The sequence below is a fragment of the Pecten maximus genome, chromosome 6 (assembly GCF_902652985.1).
Source record: "Pecten maximus chromosome 6, xPecMax1.1, whole genome shotgun sequence".
Lineage (NCBI taxonomy): Eukaryota > Metazoa > Mollusca > Bivalvia > Pectinida > Pectinidae > Pecten > Pecten maximus.
This window is the reverse complement of record NC_047020.1, coordinates 14,530,117-14,557,936: the sequence shown is the minus strand read 5'-3', so window position 1 is coordinate 14,557,936 and position 27,820 is coordinate 14,530,117. Positions and strand designations below refer to the sequence as shown.

The following is a 27,820-nucleotide window of genomic DNA, read 5'->3' as shown; positions in this document are numbered from 1 at the left end:
GTTAAAGGAGACCTGAGTCAGGATTGGACCATGACAGATGGCCTCTACTCAACCATGGTCGACACTTCATGGACGACGCTAACTTCATCAAAGGAGGCTGTTTTTATCCTCCTTACGTCTCGGAATAAATTTAACAGGCTCAGTTGATATCATACAAAGGTATATACGGTTGTAATATAGGCCTTGCCAGGAGGACAATAACTCACAAGAAATAACGTTCAAGTCGTATTATCCTTAAGGATGTCTGTGATAAGAATGTATCCAATTCGAAGGATTACTTACAGTTAACTCATAAAATCTTCACTGGGATGAGCATGCCTCAAATAAGCTGACGTGGAACCAAAATTAAAACAGATATGCACAAATAACGTCTACCGCACGGCGACTTTTGCGGACTTGGAAAGCTTTCAGAACTCGTGTGTATTTCGGGTGAGTTTTACAGTTAACTCTAGCTCCCTTCATTATTTAGAAGGAGAGTTCTGTTCGCCTGATCGTTTTAAAGCCTCTGACAAATTGTCGTTTGCTTGTTTGGGGTTCTCCGGAGAGGAGACCTCCAATTTTATCCAGCAGCAGACGCCCTTATCACGCGAGCACGTGCGGTTTGAAATAGAGTTGTTCGTTCATCAGTGATCTGTGTACAGGACGAGCGGGTTTATGTATCAGAGGAAGCGAACATGGCTGTAAATTACATTTACACAACAAGACACCTGGGGAATATATCCAAACCTTGGAACCGTTTATGACAGCACACTTAAAGGTGAGAACACATTACTTTGTCATTACCAACACACTTTATATTTAAATCTTAATTTTGATCTCCTAAGGTTAAGCTAATATGTTTTTATATAGCCATAAAGTGGTCTTTGTTTCAACCCTTTTCATAATTGTTTTTTTTTTTTTTTTGTATTTTTGTTTTTGTTTTTTTTGACTTTGTTATTATTTTCTATGATTGCCCATTATGTTTTTATGAGAGATTTCTTTAAGTGGTGTTGATTTCTAAAGTTGCTATTGTTCTGTTTTACCGACATTATCCTGACGATGACGTAGACACTGTAATGGGAAAGGCGCTAACAATGGTGTGAATTAAGAGGACACACATCACACAGATGTATCTGTTTCCTTCGCCTGATTTATTTCATGTTTGATCTGACAACCTCCAGGTAGACGACAGGTGTACAACATATCAAATGTACTTTCGGGCCGTATTTTGTGGGAAATTTCGTATGTGAACTTATCATTATTTCAAATTAGCGTATTGTATTGTAGACATGTGATGTGACAATGACTGTGGTGTTTTAACGATTACATAACTGTAATGTGTATTTGGATGCTGGCGTCTATTCTCATGGATAAATTATGGCTCCGTGGTATGACTTAACCTTACTTGTTACAAAGAGTTTTAAAATGCATCAAGTTCAATTACATGTTCATCTTTCTTGAGTTTACTTTTCAAAGACAGGGTTTGCAGACCTACCTTTTGAGAATTACACGACACTCAAGTATCATTGATTTGGAGGCGTTTGTGGGAAAGCTTATGTTTCTTTATGAATCTCTAGGTTCTTGTTTCGGGTCTGGAAAACAATTGCCATGTATGATAATATGACAATAGAAGGATACCGACACATCGTTACGTGCTGCCACCAACAAAAGTCAGACAAACAGTTAAGGCTTTATCCCAGAATAGCGCAATGTAAGTTTGTTTTCAATTGCCCCATATGCAATGTTTCTTAGAATATTGTCGAAACACAATTTTTAAAATTAGATAATGTTAAAACTTATCACTTACTCTATATTTGTACAATGTTTAAACGAAAGGAATGTGTTTATATAGTGGACACACTAGACCATTAATCAGGACAATTTTGCTTTTATGACAAAATATCTTGAGTCTAATTGAAAACTGTTGACTTAATTTGATATTCCAGTTATCTGGAGGATGAACCTTGCCAGATCAGCTAGACAAACCGAGACAAAAAACATCAATATTAAATGTCCGTTCAGAAAAAAATAAATAAAAATAAAAAGATATACAAAATTTCTTTTACAAAACTATATAAGATTACAGAATAGCACCGGAATTAAGATGAGACAAATTCAGCTGTTTTGTTTTGTGACTATTGTCAGTTTTATGACACACTCGGTGGGTGTGGATAAATTTACAAATTACATATTCTGGAAAAAATAATCTAAATCACCGTGTGCAGCCCCACAATTGGGGATGTGGTATTCAACGGTATTGTCACCATTGTGGGATACTGGGAGTCGACTCTGAAGCGCCTGGGTAACAACAAGGCAAGCAAAATTAATTATATCTTTTTCTATTGTACTTTTTAAAATGATGTACACGGGTTGATGTGATGTTTCGGTGACTTAACTGTCTAAAACATTTAGTGCAGTTCCCTTTAAGTCACTTCAACATTCCCTCAACCTGTCCACATTATTTAAGATAAAATCGATATGTTTAGAAGAAGATATAAGTAAGTTTGCTTGCCTTGTTGGTCACCCTGCCGCTTCGGTGCCGATGTCTAATGCATCCCCAATTGTGAGGATGCAAATGGTGTAAGTAGAATGATATATTTACTCAGAATGTCGAAATCAAAACAAGCATATATTTTGGATACCATTTCTATAACGATAATTCATTATAGATATGATATCCAAACTTACACAAATGTTTATTGACAGTACAGTGTATATACATTGTACATGATAATATTAACACTGTTGTAGTAAGAAAACTATACAAAATGCCAAACACTTCCATATAGATTGTTATGGTGATTAGTATATATATATAGAGAGCAACACACTGTCACGTGACAGGGTGACGTTAACAATAGTGTTATGTATGCTAATCTTTTTATAAAAAATATGTCAATCAAATTCGTATTGATCAATCACGTTTTCGTATAAAGACTGTGTAGTACATGATACCATCAACAATACGGTTATATAAATACAATTAACATTGCGTTCCTAGATTTTGAGATAGCTTGTAAACTTTAAAGCGATGCCGTTTTTATTAATGAATCTTGAAAACTACTTAGTATCTAAAATGGTTTAAGTTTAATGCCGGACTAGAACACTCAGTTGGATGCAGCTCTAACACACACGACAATAACAACATCAGAATGATTAACAACTGTTCACAGGAACCTGTTTTACAGTCTAAGGATATTTGAACCTATCCTACTATGCATCTATCAAATTCTTCATGTTTTAGGGACGAGACTAACACTCGATCATAGACACCCGTTAGTAATACAGTTTTAGATAAACATACAGTTTTAGATAAACATACAGTTTAAACATTCGACCGACGATACCCGTTAGTTATACAGTTTTAGATAAACACTCGACCGACACCCGTTAGTTATACAGTTTTAGATAGACACTCGACCAACGACACCCGTTAGTAATACAGTTTTAGATAAACATACAGTTTTAAATAAACATACAGTTTTAGATAAACATTCGACCGACGACACCCATTAGTAATACAGTTTTAGATAAACACTCGACCGACACCCGTTAGTAATACAGTTTTAGATAAACACTTGACCGACACCCGTTAGTAATACAGTTTTAGATAAACACTCGACCGACGACACCCGTTAGTAATACAGTTTTAGATAAACATACAGTTTTAGATAAACACTCGACCGACACCAGTTTTAGATAAACACTCGACCGACGACACCCGTTAGTAATACAGTTTTAGATAAACACTCGACCGACGACACCCGTTAGTAATACAGTTTTAGATAAACACTCGACCGACGACACCCGTTAGTTATACAGTTTTAGATAAACACTCGACCGACGACACCCGTTAGTAATACAGTTTTAGATAAACATACAGTTTTAGATAAACACTCGACCGACACCAGTTTTAGATAAACACTCGACCGACGACACCCGTTAGTAATACAGTTTTAGATAAACACTCGACCGACGACACCCGTTAGTAATACAGTTTTAGATAAACACTCGACCGACGACACCCGTTAGTTATACAGTTTTAGATAAACACTCGACCGACACCCGTTAGTAATACAGTTTTAGATAAACACCCGACCGACGACACCCGTTAGTTAGCCGATACCCGTTAGTTATACAGTTTTAGATAAACACTCGACCGACACCCGTTAGTAATACAGTTTTAGAAAAACACCCGACCGACGACACCCGTTAGTTATACACTTTTAGATAAACACTCGACCGACGATACCCGTTAGTTATACAGTTTTAGATAAACACCAGACCTACGACACCCGTTAGTTATACAGTTTTAGATAAACACTCGACCGACGACACCCGTTAGTTATACAGTTTTAGATAAACACTCGACCGACAACCCCCGTTAGTTATACAGTTTTAGATAAACACTCGACCGACGACACCCGTTAGTTATACAGTTTTAGATAAACACTCGACCGACAACCCCCGTTAGTTATACAGTTTTAGATAAACACTCGACCGACAACCCCCGTTAGTTATACAGTTTTAGATAAACACTCGACCGACGACACCCGTTAGTTATACAGTTTTAGATAAACACTCGACCGACGACACCCGTTAGTTATACAGTTTTAGATAAACACTCGACCGACGACACCCGTTAGTTATACAGTTTTAGATAAACACTCGACCGACAACCCCCGTTAGTTATACAGTTTTAGATAAACACTCGACCGACAACCCCCGTTAGTTATACAGTTTTAGATAAACACTCGACCGACGACACCCGTTAGTTATACAGTTTTAGATAAACACTCGACCGACGACACCCGTTAGTTATACAGTTTTAGATAAACACTCGACCGACAACCCCCGTTAGTTATACAGTTTTAGATAAACACTCGACCGACAACCCCCGTTAGTTATACAGTTTTAGATAAACACTCGACCGACGACACCCGTTAGTTATACAGTTTTAGATAAACACTCGACCGACGACACCCGTTAGTTATACAGTTTTAGATAAACACTCGACCGACGACACCCGTTAGTTATACAGTTTTAGATAAACACTCGACCGACGACACCCGTTAGTTATACAGTTTTAGATAAACACTCGACCGACGATACCCGTTAGTTATACAGTTTTAGATAAACACCAGACCTACGACACCCGTTAGTTATACAGTTTTAGATAAACATTCGACAGACAACACCCGTTAGTTATACACTTTTAGATAAACACTCGACCGACGATACCCGTTAGTTATACAGTTTTAGATAAACACTCGACCGACGATACCCGTTAGTTATACAGTTTTAGATAAACACTCGACCGACGATACCCGTTAGTTATACAGTTTTAGATAAACACTCGACCGACAACCCCCGTTAGTTATACAGTTTTAGATAAACACTCGACCGACGACACCCGTTAGTTATACAGTTTTAGATAAACACTCGACCGACAACCCCCGTTAGTTATACAGTTTTAGATAAACATTCGACAGACAACACCCGTTAGTTATACAGTTTTAGATAAACACTCGACCGACAACCCCCGTTAGTTATACAGTTTTAGATAAACACTCGACCGACAACCCCCGTTAGTTATACAGTTTTAGATAAACACTCGACCGACGACACCCGTTAGTTATACAGTTTTAGATAAACACTCGACCGACAACCCCCGTTAGTTATACAGTTTTAGATAAACACTCGACCGACGACACCCGTTAGTTATACAGTTTTAGATAAACACTCGACCGACGACCCCCGTTAGTTATACAGTTTTAGATAAACACTCGACCGACGACACCCGTTAGTTATACAGTTTTAGATAAACACTCGACCGACAACCCCCGTTAGTTATACAGTTTTAGATAAACACTCGACCGACGACACCCGTTAGTTATACAGTTTTAGATAAACACTCGACCGACAACCCCCGTTAGTTATACAGTTTTAGATAAACACTCGACCGACAACCCCCGTTAGTTATACAGTTTTAGATAAACACTCGACCGACGACACCCGTTAGTTATACAGTTTTAGATAAACACTCGACCGACGACACCCGTTAGTTATACAGTTTTAGATAAACACTCGACCGACGACACCCGTTAGTTATACAGTTTTAGATAAACACTCGACCGACAACCCCCGTTAGTTATACAGTTTTAGATAAACACTCGACCGACAACCCCCGTTAGTTATACAGTTTTAGATAAACACTCGACCGACGACACCCGTTAGTTATACAGTTTTAGATAAACACTCGACCGACGACACCCGTTAGTTATACAGTTTTAGATAAACACTCGACCGACAACCCCCGTTAGTTATACAGTTTTAGATAAACACTCGACCGACAACCCCCGTTAGTTATACAGTTTTAGATAAACACTCGACCGACGACACCCGTTAGTTATACAGTTTTAGATAAACACTCGACCGACGACACCCGTTAGTTATACAGTTTTAGATAAACACTCGACCGACAACCCCCGTTAGTTATACAGTTTTAGATAAACACTCGACCGACGACACCCGTTAGTTATACAGTTTTAGATAACACTCGACCGACGACACCCGTTAGTTATACAGTTTTAGATAAACACTCGACCGACGATACCCGTTAGTTATACAGTTTTAGATAAACACTCGACCGACGACACCCGTTAGTTATACAGTTTTAGATAAACACTCGACCGACAACCCCCGTTAGTTATACAGTTTTAGATAAACACTCGACCGACGACACCCGTTAGTTATACAGTTTTAGATAAACACTCGACCGACAACCCCCGTTAGTTATACAGTTTTAGATAAACACTCGACCGACGACACCCGTTAGTTATACAGTTTTAGATAAACATTCGACAGACAACACCCGTTAGTTATACAGTTTTAGATAAACACTCGACCGACAACCCCCGTTAGTTATACAGTTTTAGATAAACACTCGACCGACGACACCCGTTAGTTATACAGTTTTAGATAAACACTCGACCGACAACCCCCGTTAGTTATACAGTTTTAGATAAACACTCGACCGACGACACCCGTTAGTTATACAGTTTTAGATAAACACTCGACCGACAACCCCCGTTAGTTATACAGTTTTAGATAAACACTCGACCGACGACACCCGTTAGTTATACAGTTTTAGATAAACTCGACCGACAACCCCCGTTAGTTATACAGTTTTAGATAAACACTCGACCGACAACCCCCGTTTGTTATACAGTTTTAGATAAACACTCGACCGACGACACCCGTTAGTTATACAGTTTTAGATAAACACTCGACCGACGACACCCGTTAGTATACAGTTTTAGATAGACACTCGACCGACAACCCCCGTTAGTTATACAGTTTAGATAAACACTCGGCCGACGACACACCGTTAGTTATACAGTTTTAGATAAACACTCGACCGACAACCCCCGTTAGTATACAGTTTTAGATAACACTCGACCGACGACACCCGTTAGTTATACAGTTTTAGATAAACACTCGACCGACAACCCCCGTTAGTTATACAGTTTTAGATAAACATTCGACAGACAACCCCCGTTAGTTATACAGTTTTAGATAAACACTCGACCGACAACCCCCGTTAGTTATACAGTTTTAGATAAACACTCGACCGACGACACCCCGTTAGTTATACAGTTTTAGATAAACACTCGACCGACAACACCCGTTAGTTATACAGTTTTAGATAAACACTCGACCGACAACACCCGTTAGTTATACAGTTTTAGATAAACACTCGACCGACAACACCCGTTAGTTATACAGTTTTAGATAAACACTCGACCGACAACCCCCGTTAGTTATACAGTTTTAGATAAACACTCGACCGACGACACCCGTTAGTTATACAGTTTTAGATAAACACTCGACCGACAACCCCCGTTAGTTATACAGTTTTAGATAAACACTCGACCGACGACACCCCGTTAGTTATACAGTTTTAGATAAACACTCGACCGACGACCCCCGTTAGTTATACAGTTTTAGATAAACACTCGACCGACAACCCCCGTTAGTTATACAGTTTTAGATAAACACTCGACCGACGACACCCCGTTAGTTATACAGTTTTAGATAAACACTCGACCGACAACCCCCGTTAGTTATACAGTTTTAGATAAACACTCGACCGACAACCCCCGTTAGTTATACAGTTTTAGATAAACACTCGACCGACAACACCCGTTAGTTATACAGTTTTAGATAAACACTCGACCGACGACACCCGTTAGTTATACAGTTTTAGATAAACACTCGACCGACGACACCCGTTAGTTATACAGTTTTAGATAAACACTCGACCGACAACCCCCGTTAGTTATACAGTTTTAGATAAACACTCGACCGACAACCCCGTTAGTTATACAGTTTTAGATAACACTCGACCGACGACACCCGTTAGTTATACAGTTTTAGATAAACACTCGACCGACGACACCCGTTAGTTATACAGTTTTAGATAAACACTCGACCGACAACCCCCGTTAGTTATACAGTTTTAGATAAACACTCGACCGACAACCCCCGTTAGTTATACAGTTTTAGATAAACACTCGACCGACGACACCCGTTAGTTATACAGTTTTAGATAAACACTCGACCGACGACACCCGTTAGTTATACAGTTTTAGATAAACACTCGACCGACAACCCCCGTTAGTTATACAGTTTTAGATAAACACTCGACCGACAACCCCCGTTAGTTATACAGTTTTAGATAAACACTCGACCGACGACACCCGTTAGTTATACAGTTTTAGATAAACACTCGACCGACGATACCCGTTAGTTATACAGTTTTAGATAAACACCAGACCTACGACACCCGTTAGTTATACAGTTTTAGATAAACATTCGACAGACAACACCCGTTAGTTATACACTTTTAGATAAACACTCGACCGACGATACCCGTTAGTTATACAGTTTTAGATAAACACTCGACCGACGATACCCGTTAGTTATACAGTTTTAGATAAACACTCGACCGACGACACCCGTTAGTTATACAGTTTTAGATAAACACTCGACCGACAACCCCCGTTAGTTATACAGTTTTAGATAAACACTCGACCGACGACACCCGTTAGTTATACAGTTTTAGATAAACACTCGACCGACAACCCCCGTTAGTTATACAGTTTTAGATAAACATTCGACAGACAACACCCGTTAGTTATACAGTTTTAGATAAACACTCGACCCACAACCCCCGTTAGTTATACAGTTTTAGATAAACACTCGACCGACGACACCCGTTAGTTATACAGTTTTAGATAAACACTCGACCGACAACCCCCGTTAGTTATACAGTTTTAGATAAACACTCGACCGACGACACCCGTTAGTTATACAGTTTTAGATAAACACTCGACCGACAACCCCCGTTAGTTATACAGTTTTAGATAAACACTCGACCGACGACACCCGTTAGTTATACAGTTTTAGATAAACACTCGACCGACAACCCCCGTTAGTTATACAGTTTTAGATAAACACTCGACCGACAACCCCCGTTAGTTATACAGTTTTAGATAAACACTCGACCGACGACACCCGTTAGTTATACAGTTTTAGATAAACACTCGACCGACGACACCCGTTAGTAATACAGTTTTAGATAGACACTCGACCGACAACCCCCGTTAGTTATACAGTTTTAGATAAACACTCGGCCGACGACACACGTTAGTTATACAGTTTTAGATAAATATTCGACCGACGACACCCGTTAGTTATACAGTTTTAGATAAACACTCGACCGACGACACCCGTTAGTAATACAGTTTTAGACAGACACTCGACCGACAACCCCCGTTAGTAATACAGTTTTAGATAAACACTCGACCGACGACACCCGTTAGTAATACAGTTTTAGATAAACACTCGACCAACGACCCCCGTTAGTAATACAGTTTTAGATAAACACTCGACAGACAACACCCGTTAGTAATACAGTTTTAGATAAACACTCGACCAACGACACCCGTTAGTAATACAGTTTTAGATAAACACTCGACCAACGACACCCGTTAGTAATACAGTTTTAGATAAACACTCGACAGACAACACCCGTTAGTTATACAGTTTTAGATAAACACTCGACAGACAACACCCGTTAGTTATACAGTTTTAGATAAACACTCGACCGACAACCCCCGTTAGTTATACAGTTTTAGATAAACACTCGACCGACGACACCCGTTAGTTATACAGTTTTAGATAAACACTCGACCGACAACCCCCGTTAGTTATACAGTTTTAGATAAACACTCGACCGACGACACCCGTTAGTTATACAGTTTTAGATAAACACTCGACCGACAACCCCCGTTAGTTATACAGTTTTAGATAAACACTCGACCGACGACACCCGTTAGTTATACAGTTTTAGATAAACACTCGACCGACAACCCCCGTTAGTTATACAGTTTTAGATAAACACTCGACCGACGACGCCCGTTAGTAATACAGTTTTAGATAAACACTCGACCAACGACACCCGTTAGTAATACAGTTAGTAATTCCGTTTAAGCCCATTAGCTGCACACTACATACAGAATAGCTCCGTATACTGTAACAAATCCTCTAGTCCCTTTGTCACTGTTTAAGGAAAAACCCCATCAAGCTTGGTTCACATATATAACAAATGTACAAGCATGGTTTAGAATAAAACAGAAAGCTTAAGTAGAAACAAATCGATATACAAAGAAATGTTTTATTTCCAATTCCATTATAAAACTAATCCTCATTTTCATTTAACATAGCCCCTGGCATGATCATCTATAAATACAAACTGTTTTAAAAGTTCATTTTCAGATCTCATTACTGGATATAAAGTGCATTGATGTTGCTTGCTGTCGTTGTAATGATGATCACATGTACTTAATTTATAGATAAATATATAAAAAAAAAAGATTATCACGTTTATACAATGCTATCCAAGTCCCGTGCCACTTAATGTACAACGTCGGAAATGTAGGCAATAAAAATAGCAAAAAACAGACACACACATTACCTACCATATGCTATCATTTCTTGTAACGTTCTGCAACACTCGTGTGTGTTCTGGGGAAGGACCTAATGATAAAGGAATATGGAGGGGAGGATATGGAGTGGATCAGGAGGGGAGGATAAGAAGTGCCTTAGGAGGGGAGGATATGAAGTGGATCAGGAGGGGGAATGGAGTGGAGCAGGAAGGGGATATGCAGTAAATCAGGAGGGAGGATATGGAGTTGATCACGAGGGGAGAATATGGAAGAAAAGTGGAGAAAAGGATATGGAGGGAAGGAGGAGAAGGGGATATGGAGGGAAGGAGGAGAAGGGAATATGGAGAGTGGAATATGAAGGGTAGCAGGAGAGAACGGAACATGGGAGGGGGGGGGGGGAGAAGAGAGTAAGAGAAGAGTTGAATATGGAGGGGAGGAGAAGGTAATAAGGAAGGGAGGAGGAGAAGGCACTATGGAGAGGAGAAGGCAATATGGAGGGGAGAAGAGAAAATGGAGGGGAGGAGGAGAAGGTAATATGGAGGGGAGGAGGAGAAGGTAATATGGAGGGAAGGAAGAGAGAACGGAATATGGAGGGGGAAGGGGAGAGAGAAGAAGGTAATATGGAGGGAAGGAGGAGAGAAAATGGAGGAGAGGAGGAGAAGGTAATATGGAGGGAAGGAGAAGGAGAATTTGATGGGAGGAGGTGAAGGTAATAATTATGAAGGGAAGGAGGAGAGAAAATGGAGGAGAAGGTAATATGGAGGGAAGGAGGAGGGAATATGGAGAGTAGGAAGAGAATGGAATATGGAGGGAAGGAGGATGGAATATGGAAGGGGAAGGAAATATGGAGAGGAAAATGGAATATGGAGGGGAGGAGAAGAAGCTAATATGAAGGGGAGGGGAAGGAAATATGGAGAAGAGGAGGAGAAGGTAATATTAAGGGGAGGAGGAGATTTGAAAATGGAGTGGAGGAGGAGGAGAAGGAAAACTGGAGGGGAAGAGAAGGAAATATGGAGGGGAGGGAAGGGAATATGGAGAGGAGGAAGAGAAGGGAAATATGGAGAGGAGGAGAAGGGAAAATTGAGGGGAGGAGGAGAAGGTAAAATGGAGAGGAGGAGGAGGAGAAGAAGGGAAAATGGAGGGGGGGGGGCATGGAGAAAAGGTGGAGAAATGGATATGGAGGGGATGATAAGGAGAGGGGTTATGATTTGAGGAAGCAGATAGTCGGAAAAAAGGAAGGAGAGATTGGACATATGGACGAGGAAGAAAGGGGGGGGGGGGGGGGGATGAAGAAAAGGAATGAAAATAAACTCATGGAGAAGGCACAAATGAGGTTGAACGGAGAGAGAAAAAGGGATCAAATATATAGCATATAGGGAAAGGACCGGTCAAACGAGGCAGAGAGGAAGGATAGAAATGAAAACAGCAAGGGATGTCACCGAGGGTAGGAAGGATGGGGAGAATTAAGAGATGGAAAAGAAATGAGGAATAGTATTGAGAGAGGATGAAGAAAGAAAGAATAGAACTGAGAGTCGACGTAAAACGGGGATGAAACTCAATAGCGACTAGGTAGGAAGGAGGGATGGAATGGAGGGAGGAGTAATACAGAGGGGATGGAACCGAACGCCAACGTTAAAAAAAAGATATTTGAAATAATATGTAGAAAGGAGGAAAGAGTAGAAAGAAAAATGAAGTTGTAACGCAAGCTTACCCAGATGTGACCGTTATGTCAGCTATGCTCCAGCAATATTCCACAGCCTCTGGAATTTCCTGTTACTAGATTTAGAGAATTTAGAATGACTTTGATCCTCCTTAAATCTAATAACAACATCTTACAAGTAATTAGTCAGAAATAATTAGCTGAAATCTCCATTTAATTAACTGGCATATTCTTCTCAAACACCTAATATCAAAGCATTTTGAACTTTTAAAATGAACCACAGCTTTCGGGGGTGTTGCTTTCCAAGTCAACGTCAAGATGTAACGAGTCTTTTTAATATTCGGAAACCTTGAGCATTTGTGGTGATATGTTACTGTATATTCCTACTAATTAACGCTTGGGGAGTGGAAAGTTACAGGACGGATTAAAATTCATCCAATATCATCCTTCTTGTCAACGCAATCAAATCCTCTGCTTAAAAATGTCGACATATGAATCCCCGACATGTCTATATATTTAGCCCGTGTGTAAATTTATCTAACTCTGTATATTAATTTCACTGCTTGAAGCAACTAATACAAATTTGCTTGTGTTGCGACTGCCAGCTGGAAAAGGTTAGTGATGTAGCAGGGACTCCGACAGAGAAAGATGGAATATATTACTGCCCCCCAGTCGGGGTCTGATTTGAGTCATATCAATCATAATATAACATCATTCTCTCGGCTCCAAACCCGAAAACTGGGCTGACTTAGTCAAGACGAGTAAAAAATGGAAATAGACTTTTTTGGTCGTTGGTTCTGTATTCGTCAGACGTTCAGGATGAATTTATTCGAAGATGTATCAAAATCATGATTAAAATGAAACAACACACCGACAAATATGTTGTAGAGAGCTATAAATTAATCTGCTGGCTAGTAAAATCGACCGAGCGTTTTATTACATAACGTCTTTATTAGGGAAGCTGACACGAGGTAGCAAACGCTGTATATTATGTTAGTTAACGTACGTCATATGTCGCGGTGAAGTAAACAACGGGGTCTGTCTTACTTAAACCTACCAGGTTGTTATTATTGTATACAATGCTCACTATTCTGTTATGTTGTTTTGCGGACAACGTTATCCTGATTAGATAAATCAGGAACGGTAATTATTACTTTATCTGAAGTTAACGATTTCACTTCAGACGTATGGACCCGTACAAATAACGGTAGCAACGTGGAGTTACGGTGGTCACATTTTATACTCGGGCTTTATCAAGATAATTTCAGAAAATATAGAAATTCGTGAAAATCCTGAAAAGCAATACCGCTAATTAGCTTTGGATTTTTTTACGTGATATGGCTGTCTGAACAGTACCTATTCTGGGCAATGAAAGGAGGAACGGGGGGGGGGGGGGGGGGGGGGGGGGGGGGGGATGTAAGGAACAGACAGGTCTCGGGTCTGCATGCACTGCACCATGCATATTGGATAAGATAACAGCATCCTACTTTCGTCTCGTTCCAATGGATTTTATGTCGTTCAGCATTTGGCGCTGTCTCTTTGGGTCGACGACAACGGCGCTGAATAGGGACTGGAGTTTCGATGACGTGGTGGTATGGAGTGGGGCGGGTGTCGGGGGGGAGGGTTATGTGCGAAGAGGGAAGGAAAGTAAGGGAGGAGTCCTGGATAAATTCCAACTTATCAAAATCAATGAAGATAGCACATATTCATGTATTTTATCAAGTACTTAGGTAAGATTTCGGTTCCTATCATCTGTTGGTGCAAAGATCTGAATGTTGTATTTTCTTCTCTGATGCTAATTCTAGCCAGGTACATGACTTTGACGAGGCTATGGATAAATAAGGTACAGTAGTATTGTTATCAACAGTGAAAGTAATCAATTGAGGCACAGTTTACAATACTGTCAACAATGATATCGTCAGTATACGGGACAGTTTTGGTTTCCTTTTGTTCATTCAGGTTGGATTTGGGGAGCATATATCAGGTGTAAGGTATTTCTATATTTATAGTTCTGGATTCATGATCGATTTTACACGATATAATCATAAGGAGTGTGTGATATGTAGATGTGTGTTGGGGTGGGGGAGGTGTGTGTGTGTTGGGGTGGGGAGGTGTGTGTGTGGGTGTGGGGGGTGTGTGTGTTGGGGTGGGGGAGGGTCGTGTGGTTGGGGGGGGGTGGGGGGGGAGGGGGGGGTCGTGTGTTGGGGTGGGGAGGTGTGTGTGTTGGGGGGGGGGGGTGTGTGTGTTGGGGTGAGGGAGGTGTGTGTGTCGGGTGAGGGAGGTGTGTGTGTTGGGGTGGGGAGGTGGTTGGGGTGGGGAGGTGTGTGTGTTGGGGTGGGGAGGGGTGTGTGTTGGGGTGGGGGTGTGTGTGTTGGGGTGGGGAGGTGTGTGTGTTGGGGTGGGGAGGTGTGTGTGTTGGGGTGGGGAGGTGTGTGTGTGGGGTGGGGAGGGTGGTGTGTTTGATGTGGGGGAGGTGTTGTGTTGGGGGGGGGAGTGTGTGTGTGTTTGGGTGGGGAAGTGTGTGTGTTGGGTGGTGAGGTTTGTGTGTGGGTGGGGAGTGTGTGTGCTGGGGTGGGAGGTGTGTGTGTTGGGGTGGGGGAGGTGTGTGTGTTGGGGTGGGGGAGGTGTGTGTGTTGGGGTGAGGAGGTGTGTGTGTTGGGGTGGGGAGGTGTGTGTGTTGGGGTGGGGAGGTGTGTGTGCTGGGGTGGGGAGGTGTGTGTGTTGGGGTGGGGAGGTGTGTGTGGGGTGAGGGAGTGGTTGGTTTGGTGTGTGGGGGTTGAAGCAGGTATTGTTTGGGAGCTAGCAGGCGTGAATTGGGGATTGTGTAATGGGACTGGTATACCATGATGACAGCGTTTTTGCGTTTTTTGTCCTGTAGGACAAGGAATCTATCATTACCCACTGTAATAAGAACTGATTCCCTTAATGGCGGAGTTGACTTAAGTCAATCAATTTATCGCTAATACGATAACGTCGTGTGATATCAGAGTAATTAATTGAAGAACATTTTCTTGATTGATTCATCAAATACAGCAATCGACAAATTAATCTTACGTTTGATGTGTTGATGGTGCCGTTTGGTTCATTAGACCTGACGAAAAGGCCTTCGTACAATATCACTCCTTGGCCAACTTGGTATCAAAAACTGTACACCAGAGGGCGACACCACCAGAATACGCCTTTACATAGCTGCCAACATGTGTACTGGAAATGGCGTAATCAGATTGACTGACAATTAATGAGAACACAACTATTTACTGTAACCATTATATAAAATTGCAAACTGAATACCAATATTGGCTATATAGAGAAAGCTCATCAGATGGAGCCCATCATCAAAGTACTCCATCACACATAAATCATGTCGACAATTCCGTAGAAAACTGTCTGACATAAATAATTAAAGTTTTGGTACGACTGAAGCTATCTGACAAGTATTCTGTAGGTAAAAAAAGCTTTTTGCAGCTCCGATCGTTTGCACGTTCGCGCACGTGAAGTAGATCTTGAGTTGGTGTTTAATTTGAATTCCTCCGTGCTATTCTTTACACGGCAGTTTCACACGTTGTGTACACAGTTTAGACAGAGTTACCAGATTTTCGCCTCACTGACATAACAAGTCTTAGTCATCACGACATTTAACCGCTATCTCTGACTGCTGAACGTGAGGTGAGCGCTCGGAGTTTTCATCATCATATAACAGTATCAATGTCATTTTGAATTAGCATAATAACAACTCTCCATAGACAACCACTTGGGTATAATTTAACAAATTATGGCAAGCGATTTGTCTATAAATTTGATAAGATATGGAAAGTAAAGACGCCGGGGAATACCTTTTACTCAAAACGTTATATTCAATGAGCAAGTTTTCCGTACAGCGCCCGATGTATAGATTGTTACGGGATAGCGATATACCAAGATAACAAACTTCTTTGTATGGAGGAATACACACACGAAAGTGAAAAAATGTGTGTGTGTGTGTAGCATCACTATAAACAATACAAATGTACCTGGCATACAATGGTTCTGTACTGCTTTACATTCGCTGGCAATTGATATCAAATGAAAAATATTATGACGAACATTCGGTATTAAAGTTACATCTTGCTTTTCGAAAACATCAAACCAAACAATATGGCAATCAGCAAGACATCGTGTTTTGCCATAGTCAATAAACTAAACTGAAAAAGGCTTCAAATAGCCGATCTAATGAATGGAGAGTAATTGATGAGTTAAAAACTCCATACCCAAAGAAATATAAAGGTTTACATTTAGACTTGTTTTTACAGTTTTCAGATTTAATATATACCTAACAAATTATCGCGAATCAAAACTGGAGGTTAAAATGTCTTTTTATGAAAGTATACGAGAAATTCCCCCAAAAGATAGCTGGGTCCGACGGATCAAGTTTCTATGCAAATTAGTGCAACAATGCAACGGGCGGGTTATAAGTCAATACAAAATGGCCGAGCGCCGAAAGCGTGGACCTGCCAAAACACAGACAGATTCTGCCAAAATTACATGTAAAAGGGACTGATATCGGCAAAACCCCAGGATTTCCTTAGGAAAAGAATTGATTCGTCGGAACTTAGCAAGAGAATAAAAAGGAATAGACTTGAATTCCGATTTTGCCGGACGTCTATTGAATTGCTGGTTAGCTTTTTCCGTATACCTCGAACATTGGCAATTTTGCCGATCTTAACTTTATCGATGTTTTGTTATATGGGTATGTTGCTTTATTTTAAAATTGAGTATTTAGCTGTATGTTTGTTTATATTGACAAGTTATTACGAACATATTTTGCTAATAAGACAAGTTCACGTATATTCGATATGTAAACAACGGCCATGTGTGTAGTTTATGTGTAGTGTACGTTATTGTAGCCTCGTTCTCAGCTCCGTGACTAATAAATGCGGCGAGTTTTTATAGACTGGATACACTACATCTTGGATTGCCATTAATACATGTGTGCAACAAGAATTTTAGCTTATTTTGGAGTATCAGCTTTAAGAAACTATTCTGGCTGTAAGTTATAAATTTGTCACTACCTGTATACTGGCTGTAAATCTGTCACTACCTGTAAACTGACTGTAAATCTGTCACTACCTGTAAACTGACTGTAAATCTGTCACTACCTGTAACTGGCTGTAAATCTGTCACTACCTGTAACTGGCGGTAAATCTGTCACTACCTGTATACTGGCTGTAAATCTGTCACTACCTGTATACTGGCTGTAAATCTGTCACTACCTGTAACTGGCTGTAAATCTGTCACTACCTGTAAACTGATTGTAAATCTGTCACTACCTGTAACTGGCTGTAAATATGTCACTACCTGTAAACTGATTGTAAATCTGTCACTACCTGTAACTGGCTGTAAATATGTCACTACCTGTAAACTGATTGTAAATCTGTCACTACCTGTAACTGGCTGTACATCTGTCACTACCTGTGACTGACTGTAAATCTGTCACTACCTGTAAACTGACTGAAAATCTGTCAGTACCTGTGACTGACTGTAAATCTGTCACTACCTGTAAACTGACTAAATCTGTCACTACCTGTAAACTGATTGTGAATCTGTCACTACCTGTAACTGGCTGTAAATCTGTCACTACCTGTAAACTGACTGGAAATCTGTCACTACCTGTAACTAGCTGTAAATCTGTCACTACCTGTAAACTGATTGTAAATCAAATCTGTCACTACCTGTAACTGGCTGTAAATCTGTCACTACCTGTAAACTAACGGTAAATCTGTCACTATCTGTGACTGACTGTAAATCTGTCACTACCTGTAAACTGACTAAATCTGTCACTACCTGTAAACTGATTGTAAATCTGTCACTACCTGTAACTGGCTGTAAATCTGTCACTACCTGTAACTGGCTGTAGGTCGGCCACTACCTGTAACTGGCTGTAGGTCGGTCACTACCTGTAACTGACTGTAGGTCTGCCACTGTAGGTTTGTCATTATCTAGATTCGCCTGATATGTAATAAAGACTGATGACTTTACTAGACACCACGACTCTTAACAAATTAAGCGAGTGTATTTTATGAGGACATTATTGCCTAATTTGACGTGAAGCAGCTCTGACCTACCCCGCTAGTCCTTCAGATAAATGAGGTATTTTGGGACTAAGAGGTACCTCCTCCCCACTCCTGATTCCGACCTCTGCTATCGTCCGTCAGATAGCTTTGCGGTCGTCCGAGTATTCCGAGCCAAATTAGCCAGGGATTCAAAACGTATCCTGTTTCGGATAAAAAGACAAAGTAGCAGCGTGTTTTATCGGCTTTATCCGGGTTTAATCACGGGTTCGTGCTTAGTTGTGTTGACTTTAGTAAAGTGAGTGTGTAAAACATGGTAATTTGTGATGTTTTAATACACCGATAAAAAGTAAACGTTATAGGGACGTAAGTTCGGGGATGTCACTACAACGGATAGTAACACATAGAGACTAACCTGGAAATATCAACACGGGGATAGGTGGGAGGGGAGGGGGTAACATCAAGACTACTTCATTACGGAACATCAGTTACACGGGTGTGGGTTTTTTGGTGGTTAGGGATTAAGGCAAAGAGAATAATTTCGTAAATTCGACGCGAGATTTACTGCGAAAATCAATTAATTACGCGAGATAACACGAGCAGTAACAACCGACTATACGGAAGGTGACGTAAAGAAGCAAGATTGTAACATGTGTATAGAACGGTTATACTCACTCATAACGAGGAATCCCGGATCATTGGTCTGAACGACCGGATCATTGGTCTGAACGACCGAGTCATTGGTCTGAACGACCGAGTCATTGGTCTGAACGACCGGATCATTGGTCTGAACGACCGGATCATTGGTCTGAACGAAATAGCCACGAGAAAGCCAAAATGCCGCCACAAAGGCAGTAATGTAAAGTTCTATATGTAGCTGATCAGATAAAATTGATTGTTTTTCTAATCATCTGTTCAATACTTCATTGGATTGAAATGTCTCTCGAGAGCGTTTTCTGGAACGCATCTTTCATTATTGGATAACACATGAGGTATGACTACTCTATTCGATGTTTTTTGAGAAGCTGAACACTGAAACATCACATATCTACGGTTATATAATTAAATAGTGCTCGAGAGCTGGTCATATCGACAGACCACAATGTCCTTTGTCCAGCATGGTGCCCGGAGCAGAATCCTGTTTGGCGAATCATTACCACTGATAGGGAGGGGAGGAACATGATTATAACCATAAAACAAATGGACATATTAAGTTAGAATCTATAATTAAGTTTAGAAAATAATACCTTCCTCAAAATCGTTTATCAGTATGTAAAATGTATTGCATATAGCAGTATTGAATATGCCTAATAATTTCCAAAGACAAAATACAAAAATAGACTGTCGCCACGTGATCTCAAAACAGAAATAACGGATAAAGGTTTAGATAGTGTATTTATGTGTCCTACAAATAAACGGCCAACCTATTCCACACCAAACATGTCGTTCTTTCGTATATAAAACAGGTAGAAAATGTTACATATCTTTCATGTTAGAAGTCCAAGTATCAGAACTAATATATCTAATATCTAACAATTCATCTAAAACTATTGTTTATTTTATCTTATTTTTGTTGCTTTCGTACGGTACTCATTTTTTTTTTAACTAAGTAGATAGTACCGAAAGTAATTTCCTCAGTACAAACACACAAGGAAGAGATCTGCTGTGACTTCAGTTTATTCGGATGCAATGGATCTAAGGAGGATCATCTCTAGATCCCAAGTTTCACACTAAAATTAGTGTCTCAGATATTTGTCGATAAAAATAAGGGGGTCAATTGTTGTATTTAACTGTATACCAATATGATAATGGTATTGCTTGTAGTATGTGCCTTTTATTTACTAATCAGACAGGTTCATTTTCAAATATTTCTTTAATTTACTTTTACGCTTAATCAGTCCTTCATGTATAAACATGAGTTACATACTTTGATTTCCATTTTCTTCGGTTGGAAAGTATGCTTTATGTAAGGATTTTTGTTACTCAACAAATGTTTGTGACTTACATATATTTTGATGTGACAAGCTTTGCGCTTAATTTGGTTCAGAATTACGTGTATTTGATATTTGTATTTAATACTACTGGATGCTTAAAAGATTGTAAAAGGGTTCTAGATTATTTAATAGGAAACTTTTAATTGCTTATGTAGATCTGATATATCAAAATGATGTAATAAAATACATAAGGTTATTCACTTATTCTCGACCCTTGGCACTACATGGGGACAGCGAGCTATAACTGTCAGACCGTTTTACATCCAACTATAAAGCCATGGTTAATCTGTCAACAAGTCAAGCAATCTTTCCTCAAATCAGAGGGGATACGAGTGCTATTGATATATGAATATTTTTTTATAGTGCAACTGTGAAAATATTATTATACTGTTAAAGTTAAAACAATCCTCGGTGTTCGTAAATAAAACCATTATTAAATGAATGAAGTATGTTACAATATCCTGAAACATGTCTATCAAATGCAAACGCGAAGAAAAAGGAGCCACATTGAACCACAACGTCCGTAATATTGCATTCCCATCAGGGCGACTTGAGAATTGTATCAGCCGAAGGCGGAAGTTGACAGCGGGTTATTGTTGAAAAAAAATCTTATTTGATTTCTCTGTTATTAGCTTGGTGCCTATGTTTCACAATACAAAAACAGTAAGACAGTTTAGCGATATTTTAGGAGAGAAATTTGAAATTGTAAAGAAATGTAAGTAAAGATCAGCTAGGGTAATTACTACACCAGAAACAAATGTCAATCACTTCCCTCCAGACAAGCAGACGATAAACACACACTTTTGTTTTTACGACCAGTCCAATACTTACAAATATGTTTCCGTAAGTGCTAAGTAAAATCTTTGTAGCTATAAAACGTTTAGCAGACCTGGTTTTCAGTCAGACATGTGACTTTGATCCTTACATCATAAGGCGATTCTAATACCACGAACCGGTTATTTTCCAGAGCTTTCCGGATCGTTAATCATTGTCGACATGTGAGACACATTTTACCATCTGTCCGTAACCAGTTTCTAGTTTTCTTACCGACAGAGAAGTAGTATGCCGTCTGTCGGTAGTTTATCACCAAGACCTGCAGGCCGTGACAGCAAATATACTCTGTGAAAACAGCACATGGTTTAATGTGAAAACCGATACATTTGTAGTAAATTCAGACTAGAAGATAAGATGTTTTTCAAAGACGAACATTTCATTTAAAAATCACCACGTATGAATTTCTTTACTAATGTTTGCCATGCATGCGGATTCCAGACGGACAGCAAACTATATTGCATGTGAATAATTAATTCGAGGTGAATGATTTGAAAGTGAATCCGTAATATCATTATACGCTTAAAAGTAAACCAGTGCACTTGGTGCAAATGTGTTGAGTGCTGGTAGAATAATATCCAGAAACACAAATGGTTAAAGCTACCGTGCTAATTGGTAAACGCCAAATCTACAGTCCATGCAGCTGCCTAATAATATACAAATTATATTCCACACGTCATTACGGCAAATCAAGCTTCATTAAAGTTCCGAGAAACAGTTATATAGTGGTGCGAGTAATTATCACTCCTGTTTGTTTAAACGTCCGGCATGAAATCTCGTGTAATGGACGCGCGTTCGCGCGTGAAGTGACACTAATTGTTGTCGCCCCTGTGCTGTTATGCTAAAGACAATCGCTTTTGTCATGTCATTTCAATTACCGATAACGAATAGTGGGTAGCGTGGCCTTTCTCTGCCAAATTAGGGAGACGACTCGCTGTTTTCTTTGTAATCAATTTTCACCGCAGTTGGAGAGATGTTAGCGAGTGTTATCTATATTGTCCTACGACCGTGTCAGAGTCTTTAATGTGCTGCCAAGTTTAAGTCCGTCCCCGGGGGAAATTTCACCCGTACCGAGTATTCCGAAGGATAAAAAACATGGTACCAGATAGGATGATACAAACTTTATATGCTCGATGGTAGTAACTGGGCTCCTTTTACTTGGCTCGACGTTTAAACACGTGTCTATTCTCAAACATCTGTGGATGGAAGAAGAAAGGATATCGCCAACCCCGGAGCAAAAAAACATCTTCATAACGTGACAGGGGAATGATCAGATATTGAAATCAACGACGCTTGGATGATATTACAAGATTGTGAGAGTGAGAAAGATTATTCGATTAATTTGCAAGACACTATTGGAGAAAAAAAAGCTTTTCAAGTTTTCTTGAGCGGAAATGATTATGTTAATTGAGTATAGGTATGGAGTATCAAAGTGATATCTTTGTATGGCGGTATTGTGGCGATGGAGACGTGTGAGCTCTGATCATGCATGATTACTTCGGATTTACCTCTATTACAATGAACGTGGAAATCCGCACCAAAGTGTACCTCGTGACACCGAGAATTCACAACAACGTCATGAGACGCGGACAGGACTCAGACTAACGTTAAGAGGTTTCAAAGCGTTCACTGATTACTGAGAAAATATTCCTTCTGTGGGATTAAATATAAATGGCGAGTTTTCATTTCTGCTTGATGTGAAGTAAACGTGCCGAAATGTATCCTAGGTAATGCACAAGGAGGTATTTAGTGGTCTGTGAGAGTTCTGTAACATCTCCTACACCCCACTACTAATACTATAAACTTTCCCCCTCTCTTGATTGGTATACGTTCGGCAGTCAGCCCTTTAGAATTAATACCAATTTAATGCATTAGCGTTCACAGTGAAGGGGGAATAAACCTTGTCTATACGATAGCTATTACATTCCTGATGTGGTACGGGAAAACGGATACATATGTATAATGTCAATGTTTGATATAAATTAGCCATCTCATTTGTTGTGGAATGTCGTTATACGTTTCTCAGCTAATACTTAAACCAGTTGACTAAACTGCTGCTACAGAAAATGTGATTACGTCTGATAGAATACCGTCTAGCGCTTGTTGTTCTATCGTCAGCTGTAAACAACGATAGCACTGGTGTTATGTAACAGTTCAGCCTATCGTGTTTAATGTTTGTATACCTTATTTAAGTGTTTGGTGTTATATGTCAGAGAAAGCATGCTTTATATGCGTAATGCTCAGGCTTATTCATCCATATACCTACACGTCTGCTCACAGAAACTTCGGACATGTCAGTTTGGGACCTTGTGCCAAGTCTGTATGAGTGGGATTTTCTTGGATAAACGTTTATATTTTAAGCTAAACTCCATTTACAGAGAAAGGAATATTGAATTGACAACGCAAATGAGCAAATTGTACCAGTTAGATGGTATCTGTGTTGAATGCTCTTTACTTCCGGTATTATGTACAAATACCCGGATGTGATAATTGTCCTACCATCTGTTATGTTTTTTTTCTGAACACAAGATATAAAAGATAACATCGTAATATTTCCATAAAAATGAATTAAACATTTGTATGGTATTCCACTGCAGGCCGTAACAAGCCTGATTTATTTGGTATGGACTAGAGTGTCTCGTTAATATAATGTTTCAGTTCTCGCCCGCCGCTGATAGCATTGTCCTGTACCCTCGGCCATTATGGGTAATTTATACCACTGATTAGGTTTAATTGGAAAACAACTAAGTTTCATCCATGAACAATTGAACGAAGTGCGAGATGAAATTACCCCATTGTCTCTTATAATCCATTAAATCTGAACAAATCAATTTCACCCGGGTACTTGGAAATTCCGGCCACCGTTTGTATTCCACATCGCTACCGGATATGTATTTGAAATGCACATCTAATTGTCACTACTTAACGGTATTGGTTTGAAGGTAGAAATGTTATTCCAAAATAATACATTAAACCCAGATATATATCGTAATAAGTAGTCTGATACATGTAGATACACAGAATAATACATAGTTATATAAATTTTATTCTGACAAATGTAGGATTTTACGATCCATTGACAGTCATCACTGAAATAGAAACATTACTTAAAAATATGTAACATTCACACTTCGATTTTTGTCTTTAAAACAATATGTTTAATGACTTTACCAGTGTTCACCTAATTCATATATATATATTGCTCGACTGTGCTTTAATTTACAACATTGGATGGAAGATTGCTCCATACTTCGACAGTTGTCTTTGTAAACGAATAGCATGCACACGTGTTGATGAGCCCTCTCTGACACGTTCCCGGACAGTATTTGGTTGACCTCTGGCATGTCGCCACGCAATTTCATATCTGTAACATCGCAGTATAGGGTGTTTTTGTTGCATGACATTGAATTTTTTATATCGTTTTTATATGTGATCTAACCAAAGATTTTTATAGCAACTTTTAACTCGCCAAGTTCATATATTCTATTGCTCACCGTAGAACTTCCATTATCGAATTAGCTTTATATAATTTTCACACTTCAATAATCAAATAGGAACATATATTTCTTGTATACTTTCTTTGCATATCCTACAGTTTGAAGACAGACATATTTTGGTATATCCAACAGTTTGGAGACACATATTTTGGTATATCCTACAGTTTGGAGACAGACATATTTTGGTATATCCTACAGTTTGGAGACAGACATATTTTGGTATTTATTATTATTACACGTGAATGGATGTTGTACAGAGAAACAGACATGTTTTGGTATATCCTACAGTCTGGAGACAGACATATTTTGGTATATCCTACAGTTTGGAGACACATATTTTGGTATATCCTACAGTTTGGAGACAGACATATTTTGGTATTTATTATTATTACACGTGAATGGATGTTGTACCGAGAAACGAAGAGACAAGATCCATACTGAGCTTTACTGAAGTAATACATACCCCTGCCCCTTTCTGGTCACCACAAGTTCAAAGGGCCATTCCTCAGTTAAACACAGCGATGAAGAACTTAAATTTAAACTTTATCTCTAGCAAATAATTTCAAAGCCATCCGTCAATCGATATTCAGCTAATCATCTGTAGACAAAAACACTAGCTAAAGGCGGAACTGACAAAAGACGATCCAAGGGACTGACGGACAGGATGACGAGGTGGTGAACCTTGGTTTAACCACAGTCCAAAAGTATTCCCAGCTCTGGTTTACAATTCGTATACAGCTTAACATGTATCAGGGCGATTGATTAATAAGGTGTACAGTGTGAGTAGAAATTCTTATATTTGTTTTATTATTTTTCAGAAAGAAAATGTTGAAGGCAAGTTGGCTGTTCCCTTTGTTGTGCATTTCCATCCTCGCCTATGACTTCCGGTGTCCCCAACTGGAGCAGACGACTTCCTGTAAATGCCGAGGTACCTACGAGTGGTGGAATAAACGGAACGTCTCTATTCTGAACTGTAGTGCAGTTAGTCTGCAGACCATTCCAAACTTGTATGGCGACCAGAGCTCGTACGCGATAACTAAACTATTTCTCAATGGAAATAACCTGACTCGCATAAAGGCAAGCGAGTTTTTGCCACTTCAACAGGTAAATGAAATCGACCTCAGTAGGAACTTCATCGAGACGCTTGAGAACGATTCTTTATCGCTTGTATCTCGGCATTTGACGCGCCTGGTACTTGAAGGGAATAGGATAGCATTAGACCAAGGATTATGGTTTTTAAGAGGACTCCATACTCTTAATGAGCTCGTGCTTGATTCTAACACCATCCAGAACGAGTACCACACGTTACCCGGGATACTGTTCAGAGACCTGCAGCTCACATCTCTCAGGAAACTAAGTATAAAGAATTGTGGTATTTCGAAAGTTACACCTACAGCTTTTCTGGGCCTTGATCACGTTGAGGAGCTTGATCTCAGCTACAATTACTTAGAGAGTGTACCGGAAGCTATAATGGTCATGAAAAAACTGAAAAAGCTTGTTTTGTACGATAACAACATCGCCATTCTTAGTGATCATAGTTTTCGCGGCCTTGGTCTCTTATCGGAGATAGACATGAGTCTGAATATGATATCAGATATTGAAAGTGACGCGTTCGAAGGACTGGAGGATTCACTGAAAGAGTTAAAGTTGTATTCTAACGCTTTGTCCGCCATACCCACAAGTTCACTCCATAAATTAAGAAAACTACATTTCCTAGTTTTATCAAAAAACAATATCCAGTTTATTCAAGACAACGCTTTCAGTGGTTTGCCTAACTTGAAAATGCTGGAGCTAGACTATAATCCATTGATATACTACAATGAGATGTTCTCTGGTTTAGAGTATACACTTGAAACCCTGACATTGAGAGCAACAAAATTGACATCATTTCCGGTAAACGCTCTCGTACCACTGCGCAAGTTAACAGACTTAGATCTGTCGTTGAACCAGATTACTAAACCGATCGGTATTGGTAGGTTGAGACTGAAAAACCTGGCATTGGCTCGCAACAACATCGTGTCATTGTCTCCTTCGGCTTTTTCTGGTCTTTACCGATCAATCAGTGTCGATCTAGACAATAATAATATCACAAGCATTTCATTTTTATTGGATGTGGCGCCGTGCTCATTTTCCTACTTGGATTTGGTAGGAAACCCCGTCCATTGTGATTGTGACACTGAACGCATCATCAACAGCGGTGTGATCCCAGGGATTGGGGGCACGTGCACACTTTCTAACGGTATGACGTATGAACTGAACAGTGGATCCACTTCCGGTGTAATTCAGCACCTCACGCAGAGATGTAACACGACAGAGAAAACTTTTAACTGCGTGAACATGCAGTTCCTCTCAACTTCGTCGGCAGCCAGACCTCACACGACCTCTGTTTACATATTTGTTGTGGCCTTGCTAGTAAATCGTTTGATGTAACTGAATCCTGGATTTTATTGTACCGAGAGTTCCTTTTCTATAACAATTTAACATTTCATTGTCTTTTTCCATTTTTATTCGTTTTCTATTTTGATAACAAACTTCTATTTGCTATGTGGCCCATTTATCATCAGATTCCCGGGACTTCTAATACAATTTATGTTTACAGTCTTCACCCTTTGCAAAATTCTTGGTTTTGATTGAATGAAATTCATATCCTCAAACCAGAAATCAGATAATCAAGATGTCTAAAAACTGATACGCACAGATATACAAATTATAACTAAGTGTTATTTATGTAATATCAGGTGAATAGACACCGAATGTAATATCAATATCCCTCAATAAAATATGTCTTGTATGTTGTAAA

At 39.6% G+C, this 27,820-nt stretch overlaps 1 protein-coding gene across 1 annotated transcript; it reads left to right on the top strand.

The window, feature by feature from the left end:
- Positions 1-19: 19 nt before the first annotated feature.
- On the top strand, positions 20-27,820 carry LOC117329055 (insulin-like growth factor-binding protein complex acid labile subunit). The gene is made up of 2 exons (XM_033886753.1): positions 20-757; positions 25,839-27,820. The coding sequence occupies exon 2, from the start codon at positions 25,846-25,848 to the stop codon at positions 27,448-27,450; it is 1,605 nt and encodes a 534-aa protein (XP_033742644.1). The 5' UTR covers positions 20-757; positions 25,839-25,845; the 3' UTR covers positions 27,451-27,820.

Excerpts from the sequence above, each read along its gene's own strand:
- LOC117329055 (XM_033886753.1), top strand. The coding sequence starts at position 25,846 with ATGTTGAAGGCAAGTTGGCTGTTCCCTTTGTTGTGCATTTCCATCCTC.